Source organism: Sturnus vulgaris, chromosome 27, assembly GCF_052056855.1.
Source record: "Sturnus vulgaris isolate bStuVul1 chromosome 27, bStuVul1.hap1, whole genome shotgun sequence".
Taxonomy (NCBI): domain Eukaryota; kingdom Metazoa; phylum Chordata; class Aves; order Passeriformes; family Sturnidae; genus Sturnus; species Sturnus vulgaris.
The window spans coordinates 5,130,439-5,155,488 of NC_142269.1; the positions used below are offsets into that span (position 1 = coordinate 5,130,439).

The 25,050-nt window shown below is 51.0% G+C and overlaps 2 protein-coding genes and 1 long non-coding RNA gene across 6 annotated transcripts in view; 1 reads left to right on the forward strand and 2 right to left on the reverse strand.

The window, feature by feature from the left end:
- LOC148221082 (uncharacterized) overlaps positions 1-22,058 on the forward strand; it is a 154,777-nt gene extending 132,719 nt beyond the window's left edge. Inside the window, exons 3-5 of one of the 4 annotated variants that reach the window (XR_015808599.1) lie at positions 14,638-14,707; positions 16,996-18,197; positions 20,499-22,058. This is a non-coding gene — a long non-coding RNA (uncharacterized LOC148221082). Of the gene's footprint in view, positions 1-14,637; positions 14,708-16,995; positions 18,270-18,814; positions 20,065-20,498 lie in introns of those variants that run through there. The other 3 variants (XR_015808598.1, XR_015808597.1, XR_015808600.1) reach the window with 3 other exon arrangements.
- Positions 5,219-9,872, reverse strand: LOC106858663 (keratin, type I cytoskeletal 14). Its single transcript, XM_014885441.2, has 8 exons — positions 9,096-9,872; positions 7,444-7,526; positions 7,013-7,169; positions 6,595-6,756; positions 6,382-6,507; positions 6,069-6,289; positions 5,674-5,723; positions 5,219-5,491 (listed from the first exon to the last, which is right to left on the reverse strand). Exons 1-8 carry the CDS (start codon positions 9,738-9,740, stop codon positions 5,394-5,396), a joined length of 1,542 nt encoding a protein of 513 aa, XP_014740927.2. The 5' UTR covers positions 9,741-9,872; the 3' UTR covers positions 5,219-5,393.
- On the reverse strand, positions 13,972-18,844 carry LOC148221084 (keratin, type I cytoskeletal 14-like). Its single transcript, XM_088179685.1, has 8 exons — positions 18,265-18,844; positions 17,010-17,092; positions 16,310-16,466; positions 15,645-15,806; positions 15,432-15,557; positions 15,120-15,340; positions 14,626-14,663; positions 13,972-14,260 (listed from the first exon to the last, which is right to left on the reverse strand). The coding sequence occupies exons 1-8, from the start codon at positions 18,772-18,774 to the stop codon at positions 14,163-14,165; spliced, it is 1,395 nt and encodes a 464-aa protein (XP_088035811.1). The 5' UTR covers positions 18,775-18,844; the 3' UTR covers positions 13,972-14,162.
- Positions 22,059-25,050: the final 2,992 nt, after the last annotated feature.

The window sequence follows — 25,050 nt, forward strand, 5'->3', positions numbered from 1 at the left end:
GTTTTATAAGATTTCTGAAAAAGTAATGTGCAGAATTTCAGGAGATGCATGGCCCTACAGAGGTCTGATCCCGTTCCAACCAGCACCATGAAAACTCTCCAATACAAACTATGTGTTAAATTTAGAAAGAACAGTAGAAAATATCTTTTCAAAAGTTCATTAAAATAATTTTTTAGTTCTGGAATGCTGAATTGAGGAAGAAGGGAAATAATTAAAATGTTTTGTCATCTGAATCTTTCATTTTATTAATAACATTAATATAGCAATGCTAATATTGGCTGGCTCTCACCCACGTGTGGTTCAGCTTTGGGTTTGGCATCCAGGTCACCTGGACACGTGGCATAAAGAATGTGTCAGGTGCAGCCTGCCTCACAAATATTGCTTCTGCCATATGGGCAAGTTCATTAAGCTCATTTTTATCTGGACACTGCAAATCCAGCACTCCTGAACTGTGGGGTGGTTCTGTGGGTGCCCATCCTTTGTTAGAGCTGTCATCAGGAAGCCAAGCTGGGTGTCCTGGTGCCACAGTGGTGCCCAGGCCCTGCCTGCAGCCAGGGATCAGGGTCAGGCAGGGCTGCCTGGAACCCACCTGCAGCCTGGTCAAAATTGATCTTTTTTCTACCAAAGAAAATGATAAAATTGTTATGAATTAATTATAAAATTATTTCTGAGCAAACATTTAATTTAATTTAATTTAATCAAGATTTATATGGTCCTTCATTTTTCAAGGCCAGTTTGGATGGGGCTTGGAGCAGCCTGGTCTAGAGGGAGGTGTCCCTGCCCATGGCAGAGGGGTAGAATGAGATGGTCTTTAAGGTCCCTCCCGACCCAAACCATCCTGTGAATGTGTGATTTTTTCAATGAGAAAAACACCCACAATGAGTAGAGACTTTTTTTTCAATTACTGCAAACTAAGCAGAGATTTCTTTCTTTTCTTTCTTTCTTTCTTTCTTTCTTTCTTTCTTTCTTTCTTTCTTTCTTTCTTTCTTTCTTTCTTTCTTTCTTTCTTTCTTTCTTTCTTTCTTTCTTTCTTTCTTTCTTTCTTTCTTTCTTTCTTTCTTTCTTTTCTTTTCTTTTCTTTTCTTTTCTTTTCTTTTCTTTTCTTTTCTTTTCTTTTCTTTTCTTTTCTTTTCTTTTCTTTTCTTTTCTTTTCTTTTCTTTTCTTTTCTTTTCTTTTCTTTTCTTTTCTTTTCTTTTCTTTTCTTTTCTTTTCTTTTCTTTTCTTTTCTTTTCTTTTCTTTCTTTCTTCCTTTCAACTTCAGACCTTACCAAAGTTGATTAGAATTTCTACAGCTTTTGTAAAGGAGAGCAGTAATTTCAGTCATTATTTTTCTGGAATTGTGTGTTCTTAGTGGCAGCTTTTTGCCTTTCCAAAATTAAAAGTTGTTTTTTTTTTTTAAACCAGCTCTTGCTTTTACATGATAACAAACCTCAAGCTCTGCCAGCAATCACAGCCCTCATTTTATTAAAGCGTTTTTCACTTTGTGATGAGGAGATCTGCTAATGATGGAATCTCCATGCCTAATGGAAGGCTCTTTCCTGAATTAGCTTTGATTGACTTCCTGGCTGGAGTCTACAGACGGAAATTTGCTCCCCACATCCTTGCAGGCAGCCAGGGGTGATGCTCTGAGGAACTGTGCTTGGCTGACTTGGGAGCCCCTGGAAGGCAACGCTGGGCCCCGAGGGAGGAAGAGGAGCAGAGGAATGACAGGGGAGCAGAGGAACGACGGCACACGAGGATCTCCTGCGGGCATTTCAGGAACAGCAGCGCAGGTCTGACCAGGAAAAATTACTGCGTCAAGTAAATGAGCAGAAGAGCCTCCCCCAGGCAAAGGTGTTGCTCCCACGTAATGAGCTTTGTAAAAAAATAGAAAGGAAGCGATTCTATTTCAGGTTTTCATCGGCGTCCTGGGCTGTGTGAGGGAGAGTGGGGTGGTGCCAGAGGATGGACACGCTGGAGTTATTCCCAAGAGGGATCTACAGCAGAGTTATCAGACTCAGCAGGGCAATGGAAATGAGAAAGATTAGATTTCCCTGGACGGAAATCTTTTGGGTGTATCAGGATATTTTAAAGGCTTAAGACTATTTCTTAGGCTAATGCAGATAAAGTTTAATGTGCCCCCAAGAAGGAGATCCAGCTTTTCACGTTACTGCAAATACTCCCTGAATCACCAGCTGTTTTCACATTCAAGAGACTTCCTTGGGGACTCAATGACCCAGACACAAAGTCTCAAACCCCAAAGTCCCTGCTGATGCCCAGGCACAGGAGGGCCAGGAGAGGAGCTGGAGCTGGCACTGCCAGTAGCCTCCAGCCTGGCCAGGGAGAGGCTCCTCCAGAGGCAGCCGAGCTCCTCTCTGCTCAGTGTCAGCTGAATTTCCATGTTACACCTATGGAAAATCCTGCTGTTCTCAATTTACAAAGTATTTACAAAATATTTACAAGGGATTTGCTTATCTGGCTGGTGATTTACCAGTCATGCCACTTTCTGTCAGCCTGTTATTGGCTGTACTGATGCTGATCTCCATCGTGCTGGTGACACCAGCTGCTCCAGGGTCTGATCCCAGCTTTGCAAGTCATTCCAGGCAAATCGTTCAGCTCCTCCAAGTCTCAATTTCATGCTTTGTGGGATGGAAACAACAATAACAACTATCCTCTTCCTTGAGGGCATTGTAAAAACAACTGTCTGAGGAGCACAAGGGGCTTCAGAGATTGGAAAGATGACATTTAATTCAGTATTATTCATTGTCCGTGTTCTTGCTCGTTATATTACTCTTGACACAGGCACATCCCATTGATTTTTCTCTGTGTCTCCATCATGAAATACCTTTCAAGGACATTCATAGTTTCCATTTTTTGTTTTGTTGGCCAAAAAGTTTCACCATCATTCACTGAGGACTTGCCTCTGTAATTCCCAGCTGAATCCTAACAAGTCTTTTCTTCTTGTCCTTGAAGCTTGCAGCAAGTCTGAAAAATTCTCTCCAAAACCAGTGTTTGTCTATCTCTTGGAGAGACAATTCGTCCATGTTTCACAGACACAAATGTGTGTAGCAAAGAGTAAATAACAAGCAATATATTACCTTATAGTTCTGTGGTATTTTCCTTCTTCAGAGCACTGTAATGTCACACAGAGATCACTTGTGCTGGGCTTGGACTTTGCTCTTGCCTGTGATAGCAGGGTTACACTGAGCTGTATGCAGAATTAAACCCTTTTTCATTGATGCAAATATATGTTGATGAATATCCCCTGATAAGATCCTCCCAGGGGAACTGAACCCACTGATTAGAAACCAGGCTCTTCCACCAGCTCTCCTCAGGATTTCATCTCAGGCTGTTCCTGCTGACAGATGTAAATGTCTCAGCATGGGGTGACAGATACCAGAGATGAGTGAGGGTTCAGCTGGATCAATCTCTCCCCTGTGCCCTTTTGGCTGCAGAAGGGGCCACATCTCTCTGTGCTGCCAGTAGAGCTCGGACTGGTGTCTGCTTTTAGCCTCCTACTTATATTTAATCAGTTATATTTGTGGTTTGCAGAAAGCTTTTCTGTATTCATGCACTTGGGACATTCTCCAGATGGTTCAAGACTTAAAAAGCCATTTACAAGTCAATTATAACAATTCTCGTCTGATGACAAAAAAAATAAAAAAGCACATGAGCAGTTTGCTCAGGATTTCACAGACTGTCTTTGCCTGCTGCCAGAGAGTCTGAGACAGCTTGAGGCTCAGGTACGTTTTTCCTTGATCTGGTTTTCATTTCTGAGATAGCTCTGGTTTGCTTGGCCTGGAAGACTTTCTCCAAGGAAGGTCTGTCATTCCAGCAGAGGGAGAAGCACAAAACAGTCTGTGAACTTTGCCCTCTGATGTGTCTCGTTTCCTGCCCTTTTCTCTAACTGCTGAATGATGATACAGAGCGATAAAATCTCACACTCCCTTCTCTGGAAACACCTGGCAGGTTCCCCACTTCTTCGATCTCTTTTCCTCTCCTTTGCCTGTCCTGTCATGCCCAGCGTGACATCATCAGCTCTTCCCAAACCTGCTGGGGCCAGGGAGCACCCTGGGGAGTGCTCAGTGGGACTGTCAACATAAATATACCAAAATTCACCTCAAAGTTCACCCAAATTCACCTCAAAATTATCCCAAAATTATCCCCCAAAACGGCAAAATTCACCAAAAATTCACCTCAAAATTCACCTTAAAGTTCACCCAAATTATGCCCTGGGGAGACTGAGGAAGAATGAATCACCCAAAGGATGGGTGAGCTGAGCCTCAGCTGCAGGAGCCTCTTGTCCATAGTTATAAGGGAAGCTGATTTAATACAAACTGTTCTCTCTGCCTTTGACCTGAGCCCCAGATCTGTATCCTTGAGGTGTGGGATGAACACAAGCCGATGCACAGGGCTCCCAGCTACCACGGACTAGAAAGCATAAAGTTGGATCGAAGCGATTCCATCATGCTTTTGGCTCTAAAGCAATTTCCTCTCCTCCCTGGCCCTGCCTCAGTCACTCTCCAGGCGAGTGGGCACAGGCACAGCAGGAGCTGCTGCTGCCCAACTGCGTCACTAATCCTGAGCGGCAGCTCAGCCTCAGGCGTCCTTTCTACCTGGCGTGTTTCAGGAAGGGTTTTAGCAGTGATCTGCTACACACGACAGTGATAAAAATTATTGCTACTCATCCCTGTGCAGATTAAGCAATGGTTACTTTAGTTCCTCTTAAGCACAGCCCTGGGGCAGCATGAATAGCCCTGTGAAACGTTTTTGTGCCTGATAGTGAGATTTAAAGACAGTCAAAAGAGACAGCAGGCCTGTAGGGATGAGGCTTTGCCAACCAGGCGGACCCTGGGCTCATGTCTCAAAGACAACACCTGACAGCAGCAGTCTTGCTGAAGCCAAGTTCAGCTTACAGGAAAACGTGACTTTTTATGATCCCATGAGTTAGAGAACTGAGCTTTATTTTGTTGGCTTTAATTATCAGTCGCGTGGCGCATTGACCTCAAACCTCAGCTTATGTCTTAGCCATGTATTTACAAGCACTGAGTTCATTAGAAAAAGCTGTCTCCAATTATGCTTGTCCCAGGCAGAACCACTGTCCTTTCAGGAGGAACCCACGTCCATCTATTCCCCTCCTCTCACTGGCTTCTTGTGGTTTCTTAGGACTTTCCCTGGCATGAGCATAGAACCCAGAGGCTTTGAGGGATCACATGTCAGCGACAGACAAGTCTGCAGTTGCACGAGCGAGGAGAAAAAGCTTTATTAAATGTGTCCACAGACACCCGCATGGAATGAGGGCAACACAGGCAGGAGGAGCAGGTGAAGGGAGCGTTCTGGGACACAACCCGACCATGCATGGCCTCGGGCACTTCTTGGCTCAGTTCACTGCTCCCCTGAGCCAGGGGCTGTCCTAGCGAGTGGTGAGTGCGACCTGCTCGCGGGAGGAGACCACCTTCCCGTCCTGCACCTCCTCCACGATCGTGCGCACCTGGCGGGATGATGTCATGACTGCAAAGGAAAGGGGGACAATTATTCACGGCAGGAAGGAGAGAAATTGCTTAAAACATTATCTGATATGGCACATTCTTCAAGAGCTGGTGGAAATTCCACAAGGGAGTGGAAAACGCTGCTTTAAACAGCACTGCTTTGACTGGGAAGGGGAAAGAACCAGGGGAAAGGTGGGTTCTTACCATCTCTGCCAGAGTGTGAGGACATGGCGGAGGAGTACTGGGAGGAGATGCTACAAGAGAAGCACAAAACCAAAGAGATGTTAGGGACAAACATTGGTTGTTTCTGCTACACAGTTTCAGTGTCCAGGCAGGAGAAAACCAGAGAGAAGGCTCGTGGAGATAAAAGTGTTGCTCCACTTGGCCTCTCCTGAGGGAAGAGGAACCATGGCCTTTCCAGCAAGGAAAAGGACCCAGTGCAGCATCCCACTAGAGCCAGACACCAGAGACAGAGCACTGGGCATCCACAGCTGGTGTGAACAGAGAAACCAGCCCTGAAAGCTGTGACTGGGCTGGGGCATTTCGTGACTATGACCCATTTGCTCCCAACCACCCTCCCAGCAAAGCCCCTCACTCACTGCGCGTCCTCGCCCTCCAGCAGCCGGCGGTACGTGGCGATCTCCTGCTCCAGGCGGCTCTTGACGTCCAGCAGGGCTCTGTACTCGTGGTTCTGGCGCTCCATGTCACAGCGCAGCTCGGCCAGCTGCTCCTCCACGCCGGTGATCAGCATCTGCAGCTGGGCCAGCTGGGTGCCGTAGCGCGCCTCGGTGTCGGCCAGGGTGCCCTCCAGAGCTGCTTTCTGCGGGACGGGCACGGGGATGGGCTCAGGAGGGTGGGCAGGGTGGGCACAGCCCTGCACCCCCCACCCTGCCGGCAGCCCAGCCCTCGTACCGTGCTGAGCTGTGACTGCAGGTCGATCTCCAGGCTCTGGATCGTGCGCCGCAGCTCCGTGATCTCCGTCTTGCCGCTCTGCAGCTGCTCCGTGTTGATGGCCACCTCCCGGTTCAGCTCTTCCGTCTGCAGAGAGGCAAAGCCGTGCCCTCAGAGCCCCGGCAGCGGCCACAGCCCTGGCCCAGTGCCTGCTGCTCGCTGCCAGCTCCTCACCTTGCTGAAGAACCACTGCTCGGCGTCCCTGCGGTTCTTCTCGGCCAGGCTCTCGTACTGCTCCCGCATCTCCGCCAGGATCTTGGTGAGGTCGATGCCAGGAGCAGCGTCCATCTCCACGCTGATCTCCCCACCCACCTGACCACGCAGGGCAGTCATTTCCTGATACAAAAAAGAGATATAACACATTAGAGTGACATGGCATCTTCCCATGGTGAGAAATTTCTTATTTGCTCCCAGCACAGGAGTCCCACAGACCTCCTGGAGGTCCTGCCTGCACGGATTATTTCTTTCCCCATTCCTGCTCGAGTGTTTCCTGACAGCCCTCATTGCAGACACTCCTGTGTTTGGCTTGACTGTTTCCCTGGTGCACAAGGAATGTTTGTAGGTGTCAATTTGAGCCCAATTCTGTGCTCACCTCCTCGTGGTTCTTCTTCAGATAAGCCAGCTCCTCCTTCAGGTTCTCAATCTGCATCTCCAGGTCGGCTCTGGACAGGGTCAGCTCATCCAGGACGCGGCGCAGGCCGTTGATGTCGGCCTCCACACTCATGCGCAGAGCCTGCTCTGACTCAAACCTGGGGACACACACACAGTTGCATACACCCCCCAATACAGCATTTTTCTTGTCTTTTCCTTCCCCAGCTCAATGTATTTTTGCCAAGAATCTTTAATTCCATGTGTGTGCACAGCTCTCATAGTGCAGAAATACCAGTGCTGTGCCCAGGAAGAGATGAACTATTCCAAAATGTCTCACTCCAGTGGAGCAACCCCAGGTGCAGAAAAGAAGCACCTTGAACAGACAGGCTTTCCCCCTTTTTTCACAAAAGCTCTTGGAGGCATTGGACTCACTTGGTTCGGAAGTCATCTGCTGCCAGCCTGGCATTGTCAATCTGCAGGACGATGTTGGCATTTTCAACAGTTGCAGAAAGAATCTGATGGGGGATAAATGAAAGAGTTAAAAAGTTGCTTCAAACACTCCGATTAACCCCATCCAGGGAAGGACTGGAGCAGCACTGGGCCTCCTGCCCATGGGGCTGGACTTCCATGTGGGCTCTGCAAAGAGGGAGATGGGGTGCTCGTTTCCACCTGCCATCAGCACAGACTCAGTCCCTTGGGAACACTGCCAGGGGCACATGGCCCTGCCCAGGTGGCACCTCCAGGTGCTCACACCATACTGAGACCTGGCACCACTCCAGGCTTTGGGAATGGGAGCAGCCCAGCTAAGAAGGAAAAAAGGGTTGAGGAAGGAAGGAGTGCCTTGTGCCTGCCTCATTTGGCTTCCGTAATTACACCTGAGGTGCAAGTATTTGCTCTGAGATTATGAAAATGATTGGCCATTTAATGAGCAGGAATTTCTGTAGCCACGAGCTAATGAAGACGTTCTCCTGCTTCAGGGGATATCCAAGGAATAATCCAGGAATATTGATGTGGTCATTTCCCAGCTGAGGGGGGAGAGGGAAGGAAGGATCTGCCTTCCCCTGGATCAGGAGCAGAAGGTTTCTGTGAGACTCAGCATTTCATCACTCAAATCCAGAGACAGCTCCTGCCTCCAGATGTTTCTGTGCTCCATCAGAGCACACCGACATGCTGGAATCTGCAGAGGAGCTTCCTGCATCAAGGCAAGCCCTTTCCCCCAGGGTGAAGCCCAAGAAATTTTAGGAATGTGAGTTCCCCCAGGGGCTGACCCTGCCCCATTTCCCAGGAATTTACTCTTACAGACCAGGTATGTCATTGCTCAACACCCCAGCCCACACTTCATTCCTTCAGTGAACCTGAGCTCACAGTGGGATGAGTGATAAGGGCTAGGGGGGCAAGCAATAGCAGGGCAGGGAGGGATGGGCAGATTCTGGTGTTTTGGCCAATGGACTTTAGTTTAAAATCATCCAGGGAGCTGCTAAGAACAAAGAAATTACCTTGGCCATTATTTCATCTGCTGTATTTCAGAGCAGGGCACATACCTGATTTTAGCACCTACCACAGCCCAGTGTGTTCCAACAGCCATCCCATGGGACTGTTTCTTTACATTTTAACCTCTACCTTTAGCTTCCTCGAAGGGTAGGGGAAAAAATCTGATTTGTAGGATATTTGTGAGAATGACTATTCATCTCCATCTGCATATCACTCAGCAGTGAAAAGGGCCAGGAGATAACAAGTCCCTGCCTGCTGAGAGCTCCATCAGGAGCTTAACAGAGAGCAACTATGGGGCACAAGTAATGAGGAAGGCAGGATGTGACACTGTGGCAGCAAGTAGCATCAAGTAACCTGAATCACTGTCTGACTCCTTTCCTGTCCCATATTTCTCCCTACACTGGAACAGTCAACAAAACCCCATTCTGGTCCCTGGTGACCTGCTGTTCATAGTGACTGTTATTCCAAAGCTCTGGTTTTCATTTCAGACTAATTACCTATTTGATAAGCCTCTTCCCTCCAGTTGTTTGGAACAAGGGCATCTCTTTACAAGTGACTCTGATGAAGATGTCACGTTAATCCCAGCATCCTACCTTGTTCCTGAGCTCCTCGATAGTCCTGTAGTAGGGGCTGTAGTCACGGTCAGGACCAGGCGCCTGCTTCTTGTACCACTCCCTGATCTTCACCTCCAGGTCGGTGTTGGCCTCCTCCAGGGCTCGCACCTTGTCCAGGTAGGTGGCCAGGCGGTCGTTGAGGTTCTGCATGGTCTCCTTCTCCCCCGCGGGCAGGATGCCATCGCCTCCTCCAAAACCTCCTCCAAAGCCTCCTCCAAAGCCGGCCCCAAAGCCGGCCCCATAGCTGCCCCCAAAGCCCCCGCCGAGGGCCCCTCCTGCGCTGCTGCAGTAGCTGCCCCCAAAGCCACTGCCGAGCCCCGACACCATGCGGGAAGAGACGGAGTAGCTGCCAGAGCCCCCGTGCACGCTGGGGGCCCTGTAGCCTCCTCCCCCAACACGCACGGAGGAGAGCCTGCTGGAGCCTCCCCCCAGGCTCCCGAACCCCTTGAGGGAGGTGGAGGAGGAGAATTGCCTGACAGTGGTGCTCATGCTGGAGGCTGGACGTGGAGAGAGAGGCGGCCCGGCAGCAGCAGCAGCAGCAGCGAGTGCTCGCTCCCCTGCCTCGGGGCCCTTTATAGCCCGGCCAGGAGGCGTTGCCACCTTTTTTTTTTTTTTCCTTTGCATTCCCGACGATTTTCATCACCCATAAAACGTGAGCCAACTTCCAGAATCGTCATTTTTGCCTTTGTTCTATTCATGCTTTTTGTCATATTCCAGTAGAACTTTTTCTCTTACAAAGGGCGTCTTTCTGCTTCTTCCGTTTCCAAGCAAATTGTCAGGTGTGATTAAAAGGAGGAGGCTCCTTGCTCAGGGCTATGATTTAATTCCCTGTGCACTGTGTGCTTTGAAACAGAGCGGTGCAGGCAGCATTTGAGGGAGTAGCTCAGCATCTCTTTTACTGTGGCTTTTTGTCCCAGATACAGTTTTCTGTCCCTCCCTGGGCTGCACACACACACCTGCACGGTCAGCAGCCCTATTGTGAGGCCCTGAATGCACCTCCAAAGCCCCATGAGTACAATGGTGCTGGAAGGAACTTGGCTCCCAATCCTGGAAATACAAGTCTGCTCCTTTATCTGCAAAGAGAGGGATGATCAGTAGTGAAAAAGCAATGAAAATGGAATTTGTGCTCCAGGGCTCATTGGAGTCTTCACTTCAGAGACCACCCAAGAGTAGGGGACCGTGGAAAGGTAATAGGATGGTTTGTGTTCTTTGTGGATGAGTGCTAGCAAACCATCCCAAAAGGACAGGGTATGGCAGCTAGCTAGAAATTGAGATCTCCAGGAAAAATGCGGGATAGCATGAAGTAGATGAAGAATATAAGGAAAAAGTTCCTGGTGTGTAAGCCCTGTGAACAGGAGCACAAAGGTGGCAGGAGCACAGCTCAGCAGTGATGTTTTCTGTGATGGACAATTCTGCCAGTTGTCACCAGGCAGGACAGCTTCACTGGGAGTTTGGAGTTTGTGGCTCCCATATAAACGGAGCTTCAGGAGAGACAGCGATTGTCTCTGGCAAGCAAAAAGGCTCCAGAACCGAGCACAGTGATGTGGTCAGGCCCTGCTGTCTCCTCTCCTGCTGACCCACAGCACAGCAGAACCCTGCAATCCGAGTGTCCCTGGATGATTGTGCAGGGTGTGGAGGGGAAGGGATTGCTCATGTGTGCACACGGTGGATTGTTGGGCTGGCTCCACAGACAGGCCCCAACAGCCCCTTCCCAACAGCCAAGTTCTTCCTTAGATCAGTTGCCAAAGGAGGGGAGAAAGGGTATGGGAGGAAGAACAAAGGTACATTGCTGAGGAGCTCAAAGGGCACAACTCCCTCCCCTCCATCTGCAGAAAGCTGGAGACAGTACAGGAGTGGGATGTGTCCTTGGAATATCAGGAGTTGGCTGCTATGGAGAAGTGGTTCCCTATCTTCCCATTCGCCACTGGTGAATGGAGACAAGTCCGTGCAGCTTGGAGAGCTGGAGGATCGGAGTCTCTGCTGGCTCTGGCCGTCTCTGTCTCTTGGAGTCAGCGTGTTGGAGTCGTGTGAGCGCCGGGCACGGGGCCAGGGGACGCCCACTCGCTGCTCGTCCTCCCCAGGTGCAGATGGAAAAGGTGCAGCAGCGCGGGGGCGGCCGGGACGTGTCACTCCCAGGAATGTGCTTCGTCCCCATCTTCATTTCCTCACCTTCGCCCGGGCAATGCCGTGGTTTGTCCTCTCTGATTGCAGCGGTGATGTGGGGAAAGGGGAATGTCAGAGACAAAACCGGTGCAGAGCCCCTGTGAGAGTCCAAACGCTCAGCCTTGCCCCGAGCAAAGCCCCTCAGAGTGGCACACGTGTCACCTGTGTGACACACATGGTGATGTGGTGTCACACACTGTCACCACATCACCATAGGGGTCACACAGGTGATTCACGGCTCTTCTTATATGGGGAATTGCCTTTTCTTTCATCTTTTGTTTGCCATTGAACTGCTATGTCATAAAAGCACACATTGCCCAGAATATCTGTGATACTTTGGTAATGCCACAGGCAGCAATTAAAATCATGAGCATTAATTAAGACTTAAAACTAAATTAACTACTCAAGGATGTTATTTCCATGACCTCCCGTTGAACACAACCACAAGGACTGCATGTTGTTTCTATCATATCCTTTGAAGTAAAAGACTGAGTATTCAACCAGATCCTGCCTCTGTTTTTGAGCACGTGCACACTGTGAGCCCATTTTTAATATATTTCAAAATCAGAATTCCAGTTCTACAGCATAACAGCAGATTCATGGTAGCACAATCGTGTTTAAACATACAATTTGGTCTTACTTTGGGGGAAAATGGGGGTGAAGTTCTGGCTCCAAAATGACATATCAGCAAATGCAGATACTACCTGGATAAAACCACTTCCCTCTTTTTATATGTTTATAAAGTTTGCCCTGGAATCAAATTATCATAAAAAATTCCCTAAAACGAGCTGAAAACCACACATTAATATCTGTTTCTAAAGTGGTCTTTTCTGTCAGAGGAATTCAGTGTTGCCTGAGAAGTCAAATCATCTTTCTGGACTAAATTCCCGCTTTCTGAGACCTGCCTTGAGCTGCTGCTGCCTGTCAGTGTGAGCCACCCCTGAAGCTCCCTCCTCGGTGGGGTTTCCTAAGGTCAGGGCTAATTATTAATGCTCAAGGCAGGAGAAAATTGACATCTGTTTTCCACACCTACCTCACACTGTGCAGTTGCAGGAGTAATTAAAGCCAGGGATTTAATTAGCAAAGTGTTATTTGTTGTTTCTATAGGAACACAGGTGTGCCCAGACTTTTACAGGAGGGAAATATAAAGCAAGAGTGAATTCCAGCAAGGCACCTCAACATCCCAGCGCTGGCTGTTGCAAGGACAAGGCATGGCAGGGGCCTCGGAGGAGCTGCAAGAGGTGTTGGTGACCCTTGGGGACAGCGGGGTCTCTAAGAGGTGACCTGGAATGGGGTGTGGCCGTGCAAGCTGTGTCTGTCCCGACCTTTCTCAGGCATCTGATCTGGAGTGATTCAGCTCTGTCTTTATCCAGCCCTGGGACATGAATTCCCCCAGGAAAAGTCCCTGGGTTGCTCGGGGCTCTCTTCTCAAGGCTGTGGGAGTGGAGGGAGCGCAGTCTGCAGGACCCTGGAGGTGCCTCGGGTTGGGAGGGTCGGGAATTGTGCAACCACTGACCCGTGGATGCTCCACGAGGACGTGCAGCAGCTTTTCTCCCGACCCTACAGATGAGCTCACTGATCATTAGCATTAAACTTCAAACCAGAACCGTGTCTCTGCTCGGTGGATGCTGGGGGTGCTCGGGGCAGCCAATGCCCCACGAGGGTCACAGGGATCTGCTCCGAGAGGGCAGAGGGGGCCCAGCCCACAGCGCTGGGCAGAGCTGCAGGGCAGGGGCATGGGGGGCCTCGAAACTGTGGAGTCCTGCCAACCTGGCTGCGGGGCAGATGATGCACTGCAGGCATCATTCCAATGTTTGGGGGAAAATAAAGAATTCTCTCTTATCTCCTCCTAAATTCCAGACAGGTTTCTGGAGAAGGGTCATAAAGCTGTGTGGCCGGCTCTGCCCTCACTCTCACTAAGTCGCGTTGCTCTGATTCATTTCATTGAGTTAGAAGTTGGATTTACTTAGTAATAAATGTGTCAGAATGCAGCCAAGAATGTGTCTGAACTGGCTTTCCAGGAACGCTGGGCCAGCTGACGGCAGTGGGAACTGCTGTGTCAGGAGCAGCCACCGCCAGCCGGGGAGTGCTACAAGAACTCCCAGAAGAATTTTAATCCTTTTCCCTGCACAGACCATACCCTCCTTTTCCCATCACTGTTTTCCTTACCCTTCAGTGGCGCCTTTGGAAGCAGGAGCCAAACTGAGCTGAGTTTGCCTGTCTGGAAGGACAGCAGCCAGTGGACCCCTCTCCTGCCTGCAGCTTCAGACTGTTTCACCCCAAAGCTTGGGGTCCAGAATGGGGAGCAGCTGCTGGAGCAGAGCTGGGGTATTGCATTTGCAGGGTCCTGTCTGCATCACTTGGGCTTTGTTCACTCGCTTGGCCTCGCTGGGTTAAAGCTTCAGCACTGCTGCTGCTGGGCATTGCAGTAGGGGAGCCAGAGCTTTGTCCAATCTGTGAAATGCAGGGATTCTCACAGGTTTCACCTCCCACCACCTGTGGGATCAGCTCCTTGCTAGACTCCTCCCCACACCCTCTCCCCTGAAGCCCTCAGGTCTCGGGAGTTACAGAGGTGTGGATGTGCAGGCGCCACCATCAGGGTACCAAGGATGGAGAATGTTGCTCCTTCCAGGGAGGAGCTTTGTCCCACACCCGCAGGGGTGGGACAGCCCAAGAGCATCGAGACCAGACCTTGGTTTGCAGGACAAAGAGAAGCTTTATTTGATTTCAGTGTGTGGCACAGAGCTGAGAGAAGGGTGAGAGAGGTTAAGGAGGGGGGTGATAGTGGGAGAAGGTGCTTTTGATGATCCATATGGCAAGAACACATCAGCTGGGATCTGCTTTGCTGTGCTGGGCGAGGTTTGCAGCAGAACAGGCAGTGCCTCAGTGGGCAGCCTGGGTGATCTGCTCCCGGGAAGAGATCACCTTCCCATCCTGCACCTCCTCGAAGATGGTGCGGATCTGGCGGGTGGTGACTGGTCCTGCAATGGGGAAAGAAGGAACCGTTATTTTCAGGGCAGCAAGGAGGAAGTGTTTTAAAGATCTCTGTCTTAGAGATTTGTTACTACAATCATCGCATCAGAAACCCAATATAGCACCACGTTCCCACTGCTAAATTGTACAGATTCAGTCTGTTCACATAATTTCTGACACTTATTTTGGTATATCATAATATTTGTTATATAATTAATTTGTTATATTGTAAAACTTGGTATAACAGTTCAAATTTTGAAAATATAATAAAAGAGTAACTTTTGTAGAAAAGTTAAAAGAGTCTGTGCTAAGAAGGTGGGTGAGGGTATGAGAGCTGTGTATGATCAGAGCTTCATCCAAGACCTGTTCTTACCTTCTTTCACAGGCTGTGAGGTGTAGTGGGAAGACATGCTATAGGAGAAGAACAAGGAAAAGGTGGTGAGAAACAGGAAAAAGTGAGTAATCTCCAAGAAAAAAAAATTATTTAAATCCTGTCTTTACTTATTGTACCAACCACATGATTAAAATGCTTCTGGAAACTGCCAGTGTCCCAACTGAAGGAAGAAACTGATAAGGATGGGTGACACAGGGATTCAGACACGAGTGCAGCACCACCCCAGCTGCAAGCAGCAGCACCTGCTCCCTGCCCAGGATCACACAGACATGGAAGAATGGGAGGTGGAACCCAGGGATGCTGCAGGGCTGTTACAACCACTGGGATGTTGTGGACGGGTGGGACTGAAAAGGGAGACCCTGCTGCATGCAATGGGTCAGGGAATGGGCTGAGAGAACTCTCTAGGGGATGCAGATGGTTCATTTTCTGTTTCCTTTGCTATGACCCGTCTGCTCCCACCCGCCCTCACTCACTGCGCGTCCTCGCCCTCCAGCAGCCGGCGGTACGTGGCGATCTCCTGCTCCAGGCGGCTCTTGACGTCCAGCAGGGCTCTGTACTCGTGGTTCTGGCGCTCCATGTCACAGCGCAGCTCGGCCAGCTGCTCCTCCACGCCGGTGATCAGCATCTGCAGCTGGGCCAGCTGGGTGCCGTAGCGCGCCTCGGTGTCGGCCAGGGTGCCCTCCAGAGCTGCTTTCTGCGGGACGGGCACGGGGATGGGCTCAGGAGGGTGGGCAGGGTGGGCACAGCCCTGCACCCCCGCCCTGCCGGCAGCCCAGCCCTCGTACCGTGCTGAGCTGTGACTGCAGGTCGATCTCCAGGCTCTGGATCGTGCGCCGCAGCTCCGTGATCTCCGTCTTGCCGCTCTGCAGCTGCTCCGTGTTGATGGCCACCTCCCGGTTCAGCTCTTCCGTCTGCAGAGAGGCAAAGCCGTGCCCTCAGAGCCCCGGCAGCGGCCACAGCCCTGGCCCAGTGCCTGCTGCTCGCTGCCAGCTCCTCACCTTGCTGAAGAACCACTGCTCGGCGTCCCTGCGGTTCTTCTCGGCCAGGCTCTCGTACTGCTCCCGCATCTCCGCCAGGATCTTGGTGAGGTCGATGCCAGGAGCAGCGTCCATCTCCACGCTGATCTCCCCACCCACCTGACCACGCAGGGCAGTCATTTCCTGATACAAAAAAGAGAAACACATCTTCACGCAATCCTAGAACCAGCATATAAAATGTTACTTTTGAGACAGTGTTCTTCAGGAAAGCGAGCATTTTGGGGCTGATCCAAAGGGAGCAAATTGGGGTATTTGCTCCATGACCACAAATAAAATAATTCATATTCTTGAGAAATCTCCACTGGTGTTTATTCTCCAGAGGATAAAGCAGAGCCTATAGCTAGTTCATTTCTCAGGGAACAGAACTTCCCAGCCAGAAGCTGCGAGGGTTGTTAATAAATCCCTAACAGCCACAGTGGATATTACTGAAACGGAAGTGGTGAATGGGAGTTCCACAGGCTCCAGGGAGGATGTGCTGCTGTCTAGAATGTGTCCCCTCTGCTGCCTCACCAGCACTTCTCACCTCCTGCCCAGCAGTTCAGAACTCAGCGTAGCCTTAAAGGCTGGAGCAGAACTAAAATTTCAGGGCCCAGGGTGGCCTTCTTAGATTCCAACTCCGTGCTCACCTCCTCGTGGTTCTTCTTCAGATAAGCCAGCTCCTCCTTCAGGTTCTCAATCTGCATCTCCAGGTCGGCTCTGGACAGGGTCAGCTCATCCAGGACCCGGCGCAGGCCGTTGATGTCGGACTCCACACTCATGCGCAGAGCCTGCTCTGACTCAAACCTGGGGACACACACACTCAGCAAAGCTGCACGAGCTGCTGCCAGCTGAGCACACAGCACCTGGGTTTGCTGTTTGCTGCCTCCACACTGCTGCTGGCATTGTGGCAATACTACATGACCCCACTGACAACTTTCCTAGGGGGAATGCTGAGGAAAGTGGGGGGAAAATGATAAAAAAAGTGTACACCTGAGTCCATAACATCACCCTGCTCCTGACACCACCAGGCCTTGGTACTGGCCCTGGGCTCTCTGGAGCTGCACACACACATTAAGGGCACAGTGAGGCACAAGGCAAGGTCTCTGCACAGGAGAGGCTGTGCCAGAGGTAAACAAGCAACAGGAATAAAATAGTGGGTTTGGATGGAAACAACACAATCCCTGGGTGCCTGTAAGACTGAGATAACCATCTGCTTTGGAAATTACACCCTTGTTTTGAAGGCTTTGCTCCCACATTGCCTTTCTGGGGTTTGGATGCGATTTTCTCCTCATTCCATCAAACTTTCCTGCACACTTTGTTCCATCTTTTCCAGGAAATGTGTCTTACTTGGTCCTGAAGTCATCTGCTGTCAGCCTGGCATTGTCAATCTGCAGCAGGAGGTTGGAATTGTCGACTGTGGCCACCAACACCTGGGCAGTGAAAGATAAGGAGTTTCAAGAATTCTTCCTGGCTGAGTGCTGGGACAGAAACAGCACTTTTGGGGAAGTTTGGCATTTCCTTAGCACAAGAGTGTCTGGAATCAGGACAGGTGAGATGCAGCTGAGACTGACTACAGGAAGGGTTGGTTACTCCATAACCTCCCTATCAAAAAATTCATCAGTAAGTGTTTCAAAAGGCAGACTGAGGCCACATAAGATGTGTGAGATCTGATAGTGGCCTTTGTTCCTATCCTTCAGGGCAGGTGCTGTTTGTGGAAAGGTCAGAGAGACCAGTGGGATGTCTGTGCTTGGCACACCTTGTTCTGGGATGTATTTAATTTGTTGGCAGCAGAAATGGAGCAAAAGGCAGTGAGCAGGTGCCTACAGATTCTGATTTTCATATTACCAAAGCAGGAGCAAATAACCCACACTGGGAGGAGATTCAAGTCAGAGTTCAGGAGAACTCTGTTGAGGAGAGGGGGGAAAAATGAGCTCCCTGCATCCTTTGCCAGCACTCCTGCAGTTCCAGCTGTCCACAACTTCTGGAATTGCTGGGGGCAATTCATGCATGGGAAGTAACATGGAACATTGTAAACTCAAGCAAATCCTCCAGAACGGTATGGTGGGACTCAAATCAAAGAGAGGGGAATCCCCCCAGCTCCGTGGGCTTTGTACCAATTCCAGCCCTGGGGCAGCAACTGCCAAAAGAGGCAAAAAAGTCATTATTGGTCAGTTCCATTTTTTTATCATCTAAATCTCCTCAACAGGAGGAGCTGAAACAAGTTTGCAACTTCTTTTCGTGAATGTTTCCAAACATGACATCAGTGTTTCACAGTTCGCCCACAGCTGCAAATTTCCCTGCACCTTAATTTTAAACTTCCAAGAATGCACATGATCAGTACAGACTTGTCTGTTTTCTTCATTTTTGTGTTACATCCTCTTAGATCTGTTCCTGCCAGTAAAAGTTGCCACTTGTCCCACTCAGGAGGATGTAACCACAAGCTGACATTGAGGCATCTCTGATTTCCAGCCGGGCACTCCACACGTGCCATTGGGACACTTTTTACGACATAATTGCTGCTGACTAATTGCAGAGGTAACAGTCATTGTTTCTGCTTCCACTCTGACACACAACATCAACTGCATTAATCCCAGCATCCTACCTTGTTCCTGAGCTCCTCGATAGTCCTGTAGTAGGGGCTGTAGTCACGGTCAGGACCAGGCGCCTGCTTCTTGTACCACTCCCTGATCTTCACCTCCAGGTCGGTGTTGGCCTCCTCCAGGGCTCGCACCTTGTCCAGGTAGGTGGCCAGGCGGTCGTTGAGGTTCTGCATGGTCTCCTTCTCCCCCGCGGGCAGGATGCCATCGCCTCCTCCAAAACCTCCTCCAAAGCCTCCTCCAAAGCCGGCCCCAAAGCCGGCCCCATAGCTGCCCCCGAAGCCCCCGCCGAGGGCCCCTCCTGCGCTGCTGCAGTAGCTGCCCCCAAAGCCACTGCCGAGCCCCGACACCATGCGGGAAGAGACGGAGTAGCTGCCAGAGCCCCCGTGCACGCTGGGGGCCCTGTAGCCTCCTCCCCCAACACGCACGGAGGAGAGCCTGCTGGAGCCTCCCCCCAGGCTCCCGAACCCCTTGAGGGAGGTGGAGGAGGAGAATTGCCTGACAGTGGTGCTCATGCTGGAGGCTGGACGTGGAGAGAGAGGCGGCCCGGCAGCAGCAGCAGCAGCAGCGAGTGCTCGCTCCCCTGCCTCGGGGCCCTTTATAGCCCGGCCAGGAGGCGTTGCCGGCGCCTTTCGACACCCCTGACAGCCAGAGCCAAATTCCAGAATCATCATTTTTCCTTCCTTGATTTCACATCTTTTGTCACATCCCACCAGCAACACTATGGCTCACATGGGACCTTCTTCCGCTTCCATTCCCAGCACCTGGCGTGCTCCAGGTCCCTGCTCAGGGCTATGTTTTGGCATTCCCAGTGTCCGTTCCAGCTCCACCCGCTGCTCCCTCGTGAAATAACACAAGTGAATCCTCTGGCATCCGCCAAGTCACCCGCAAGGATCATTGCAAAAATCTACAAATCTATTTATTTGCTTTTTTAAAGAGTCTAAAGCCAAGGAAAGCTGCTGACTTAAGAGCTCTGCGCATCCATAATCTTTATATTGGCCAAGCTAAAGCCAGATGGAAACTTTCCCCTCTGGACCTTTATCGCAGGACAAGCACAGACCTGGCAGGATTTGTGTACTGATACAGGATTTGGCAGAAGTCTTACAGCTCAAAAGAGAAGAAACTCCAGCAATTTCTGCTTATGTACCAGCTGGGCTGAATCTCCCTACAGAGACTGGAAAGTCCCGACACTGGTGGGGTTTCAGTTGATTTAAAGGGCAGATGAGTAATGTTTCCCAGCAGTACCTGCTTTGCTCCATCACCTCTCCCAAATTCCACAGAAATTGCCTGTGACTTCTAAAAAATGTGTAGAAGCTCAAAAATCCTGTGCCACAATTTCCACTCTTTCAACACTGAGGCAGGGTTTAATGCTTAAATATTCTAAATCAGAGGAGAGGGACTGAAGCTCTATCAGACACCCACAGCCAAGACACATTACTTGCAATTCCTGATCGGAAGAGAAGAATCAATCCTTATCAATTGGAAGAGCATGGTGAGTCTTTATCAATGGGAAGACTAGGATAAATCCTTATCAGTAGGAAGATCAATCCTTATCAGTGTTTGTGCTATAGGCTTTTTCCTACAGATTTGCAGCTGAAGACACCGATGCTAATGGTAACTCAGCAGGACCAGCATCACTTCTATCAAAAGTGCTGATGGGCCAAGCCCAACACATCCAGCAGCGGGGGTGAGGACCCTGCAAACACTGAGGGTTTGACCATGCCAGTACAGAGAGGAGGGACAGTGCTGGCCAGTTGCCCTGGGCTACTGAAGGACTGAGGAGAATGATTACAGCAACATGACAGGTATTGGCATGAAAAAAGCAGCAAAGAAGCAGGAAATGTGGCACTCCACTGTTTTATTCTTTCTCGGGAAAAAAGCCCTTCACTGATGTGACGCCAGCTCTTGTTTTGCACAGTGGAAAATCGCACACCCAGCCTGGCCTGCCAGGCTCCAGCCATGGCATTCTCAATAAAAGAAGTTATTTTTGCTTTTTGCAGAGGTGCCTGTGAGGTAGTGAAGGAGTTATAGGGATTAGGAACCCTTTTGTGCTTTCTCTCAGTTGTGATCTCCTTCCTTCCCAGCCCCCTCCGGCTGTTTTCACATTATAATGCATTAACTGATTTTGGAGGTGCTCAGATGTTCCCAGAGCCTCACCCTCGGTAATTCACGGTGCCTCCTTTCTTTCATGTTCCCTGAAGGACACAATAATAACAAGGCTTTATCTTCCTCCTGTTAGATCTCCGGACTTCACAGCAGTCACACTCCCTTCAGCAGCTCCAGGAGCGTTGGGTGACTCTGTGGGCAGCCACCAAGGAAACAGCTTAACAAGAGACAGACTCTGGATCCTCTCATTCGATGGCTCTGCTCTCTGGGCAGCACTGCCTCACACCTATGGGCTTCAGGTTTGGAATTTTGACTCCCCAAGCTGCAAAAACTGGGAGTTTGGAATGCACACATTCCCCATCCTTCAGAGAGCTGGGGAAGGAGGGGACCTGGGCACAACCCCACACTGGCAAAGGGAGGAGTGAGCAGAGGACAGAGCTCAGCTTCCAGCACCATCCTGGGACAACCTGGCAGGACCAAGATGAGATGTTCCTGGCCCGTTTCCCTCTGCAGTGTGGGGTACAGGATTACCCAAGAGCCGCCGTGTGAGAGCTGTGCTCCAGAGCCATCCCGGGCCACCCCTGCTCCCAGTTCTTGTGAACGCCGCTCACTTTGCTCATGTTTGCTCCAGCAAACACCTTCCTGCTCCAGGCAATTCCCATGTTGGCCCTGAGCCTCTCACATGGGCTGAAACCTGTGCTGTGAGGTCTGACTTCCCCTCAGGTCACCCTCACATGTTAGGCCAAGTTACAAGTCGGCCTGAATGTGACAACTGCCCTAAAATGAGGCAAAGCAAAGCCCTTCCACCGCCCACAGGTATAGGGGACACCTGACCTTAGAGCTTTTCTTTCTGTATTATTACAACCTCAGCCCAGGCTTCAGTTCTTTTACTATGTGTGGCAGATGTCAGACAGACAATCTGGACATTGTCCTGCAATATCAGCTTTTCCCTGGTCTTTTCTGACCAATGCTCTTGCTGGTCAGCTGCTGCCCTGGCCTCTGACTGAGCTCCTGAACAAAAATCTCACACCAGCCCCGCTCTGACATCAGGAACCCTCAGCACAGAGCTCCCCTGCACTGGCTGTTGATGGCACATCAGGATACAGAGGAGCAGTACTGCTTCAGCTATTTCATGTTACCAGAAGAATTCAATCTCCCAGGCTTTCCTGAAGCACTCACCCACAACAAATTCCCTTGAGATAAAAGAAAAAAGTAAACATCATAATGCTGGGGAGATGGTATCAGAGTCTGTTCCAGCAAGAAGCATGCCAGAGATGCTATCTCTGCCTCATGTGCTGCAGCAGGGAGCAAAGAACTGAACTCCTCTGTTTGCACAGGAGGGGAGGTGATGATGCCTGTTGGGGTGACCACACTGCACACGCAGTGCCCAGAGAGGGGAGGGCTGGTGTGAAACGGCCACGGTCAGTGCGTTGCATTTACCTCAAGTAATAACTCCTAATTGTGCTTTTAATGTCATGAATAAGAGCTAATTAGGAGTCATCGCCTTTCCCCTGTGGGCCAGCTTCTCCTGAGTGCCTTCCACAGCAATTCCCAGCTCAGTGGGAACTCACTGAGGGTTGCAGGCCTGGGAAAGGTGTCTCCTGTGTGTGAGGAATGGCAGGCACAGGACGGGTTTGCTCTGTAAGTCTGAACAACACAAAACAGGTAACAAATATATCAAGGTGTGGAGTGACATATGATGTCTTTGTTTCTATCTCAGCTGTCGATTCTCTACCATGTGCCACGACGTGTCCTGACGGCCCCCCCACATTATCTGGAAAAAGCCATCCCAGATCCTATTACCATGAAAGGAAACAGTGGTTGTGTGTGCAGTGGAAACTCCCTCTGGGCAGCCCAGGGCACATTGCCATCAGCCAATGAGCCAAAACTCGGCTGCCCGAGCTGCAGGGTGGGGGTGATGCCACCCCATTTAATCCCCTCCTGCCCTCACCAAGAGACTGAGAGATGGACAGCACAACCTGGGTCAGCCCCTGCAGAGGGGAGAAGGCAGCAATGGAGGGAGCCAGGTGATGGGAAGGACAAGGGGAATAACTCTGTATTGTCCCTCTCCAGGCTCCAAACTGGTGCAATGAAGCCAGATATTGCTGTGCCAATGGGAGCCTCTAGCTGCCCCGTTGGCAGCCCCATATCAGGGCCACTCTGGGCTACTGACAAGCTCCCTCTCCTCTCCTCTCCTCTCCTCTCCTCTCCTCTCCTCTCCTCTCCTCTCCTCTCCTCTCCTCTCCTCTCCTCTCCTCTCCTCTCCTCTCCTCTCCTCTCCTCTCCTCTCCTCTCCTCTCCTCTCCTCTCCTCTCCTCTCCTCTCCTCTCCTCTCCTCTCCTCTCCTCTCCTCTCCTCTCCTCTCCTCTCCTCTCCTCCTGTGAATGTGGAACAGGGTGATGTTCCTCCATTTGCCCCAGGTCCTAGTTGTTCACAGAGCATCAGGTGAGGTCCCGGCCCTGTGTCACTGATGCTTCATGAGCCACCTCCACCAGTGAGGGCCATGCTGGGGCACAGAGCTGCTCCCCAGCAGAGACCCACTCTGCCTGTTTTGGCATGTGCCAAGGAGATCCCCTCATGGAGTGATTCCCAAGGAATCAGCACTGCTGACACAGCCAGTCCATAGCTCTGCTCTCATCCAAGTGGCCAGGCAGTGTGGGGCAGTGGGGTTCTCTCTGCTGCATTCAGGGATCGTGGGCCCATCTGGCAGAGATGGTCTTTCCACAATTGTTGAAGCTTTTCCCCCCAGTCCCACTGCAGCTGTTCATCCTCATGGACTCAGGCACTGTGACAGTCCTGTGCACTGCCAGCCCACCCCAGGCTGAGCATGGCCTCTCTGCTGGCACATCTGAGCAAGGAAGATACTGAACAAATTGTGATCACACCAGTCCTGTCTCCAAGGGCTGGCTCAGCCCTCTTGCCTCTGCCTGGGGATGAGGGACTCATTCCAGCAAGCTCAGTGCTGAGAAGTTTGGCTCTCTGTGGGCTGTCTCCAGTGACATCCTAACTCATGCAGTCCCGCTTGGGCTCAGACAAGTGACAGTGTGCAGAACCACAGAGCAGATCTGGGGATTCCCTTGTCCAGAGCCCAAGGAACAAGCTGTTGTGTGGGACCAAGGCTTTCCCTGTGAACCTCCTTGAGCTGCAGTCAGAGGCGTGACCAGAGTCACTCCAGCAGGCAGAAGAAGGACAGATGGACACACTTCAGGGCTTGTTTTACTCAGACAGAAAAATATTTTTATGACTGAGCAGAGCCAAAATCCCAAGCCACCAGGAATTGCTTCAGCTCTATCTCCATGACAAACTCCAACCTTTGGAGTTTCCCACGTTAGTTTTTCAGCATCTCTCTTCCAGGTAACAGCAGCTCTTGCATTTTCTCATGTCTCATTCTTCGGTGTGGCAATAGGATCACACCCTGTCTGCTCATTCCTCTCCCCTCACTGAACGTGGCAATGCTGGAGTCACACGAACATTCTGCTGACTGTGGGCAACGAACAGCAGCTCCCACATTCATCCTGCACCCACACCTGCTGCACCCCCGGGGCAAGGTCTTCAGCTGGGAATCCCAGCTTGGGACACCTGTGACGTTGGTGGTGGGGTGAGGCAGGTACCAGCACTGGCCTGGGGACGCTTGTGTTCACAGAAGGGAATCACGATTGAATACCCAACATGGGGTGAGGCCAGTCACGCCAAAGGACCCCAGGGGGATGTGACAAACTTGCAGGTGGTGACAGGGACTCCATCAGCCCTGTGACTCCTCCACAGGAGGAGTTTGGTGCCCTCCTGCATCTAGGCGTTGTCCATGCCCTGTGCACAGCCCTGATGACCAGGAGGATGGGCAGGAGCAATGGAAATGGCCCTCACAGACTGTGATTTCCAGCTGCCCCCAGAGAAGCCCCTCTCCTCGGTGGGACCCCAGCTCTGGTCTCAGCCTCCTCTGGAAGAGAGCTGTGGCCTGGCCTGTCAGGTAGAACGTGCTGTGTGTTCTGAATCCCTCCTGCCCTCCCTGTCTCTTGCTCCTCGAGGGCTGATGGCTGTGGCAGGTGTTGCCTGTGAAGCTGCACCATGGGCCTTGTCACCTTGTGCACTCGAGAGGACAATGGGACCGTGCTCCCAGGAGGCCACCACAGCTGCGGGGAGGGGAAGGGGCTGCTCAGCCCTTGTGCTCAGGAGATGCACCCCAGAGCAGTCCCTGTAACCGAGCTGTGCTGTCACTTCCCACATGATGGTAATGACTTGTCTGCTCGTTAATCTGCACTTGGCAGGGAATTTTATGAAGTCATTAACAAGACTGAAACAGTCGGTGCCTACCAGAGGCCCCTGGCAATAAACCTGTCCCATCCCTCCCTGCATCCCACCAAAGACCTGAGCCCCCAGCTGCAGCCCTGCTAAAACCCCTCTTGGGACCCCATTCCCACTCCCACTCCCTCACCAAGCCCACAGCACTCCTGGCCAAGGGCCACTGCTCCACCCTGGAGCTCTAATGACACTAATGATTTTCTGAGCACGAGTTGGGAGCGCAGAGCCAAGGCCCATCAGCTGTGTCTGGCAGGAGGCGATGGCTTGCCTGGGCCTGGCACACGCTGGCCCCGCTCTCGCCTGGAGCGCGGTGGATTCTCCAATACGTAACAGTAATGACATGCCACAGCTCCGTAAGCAGCTTCACCTCTGTTATTATCCTGTTA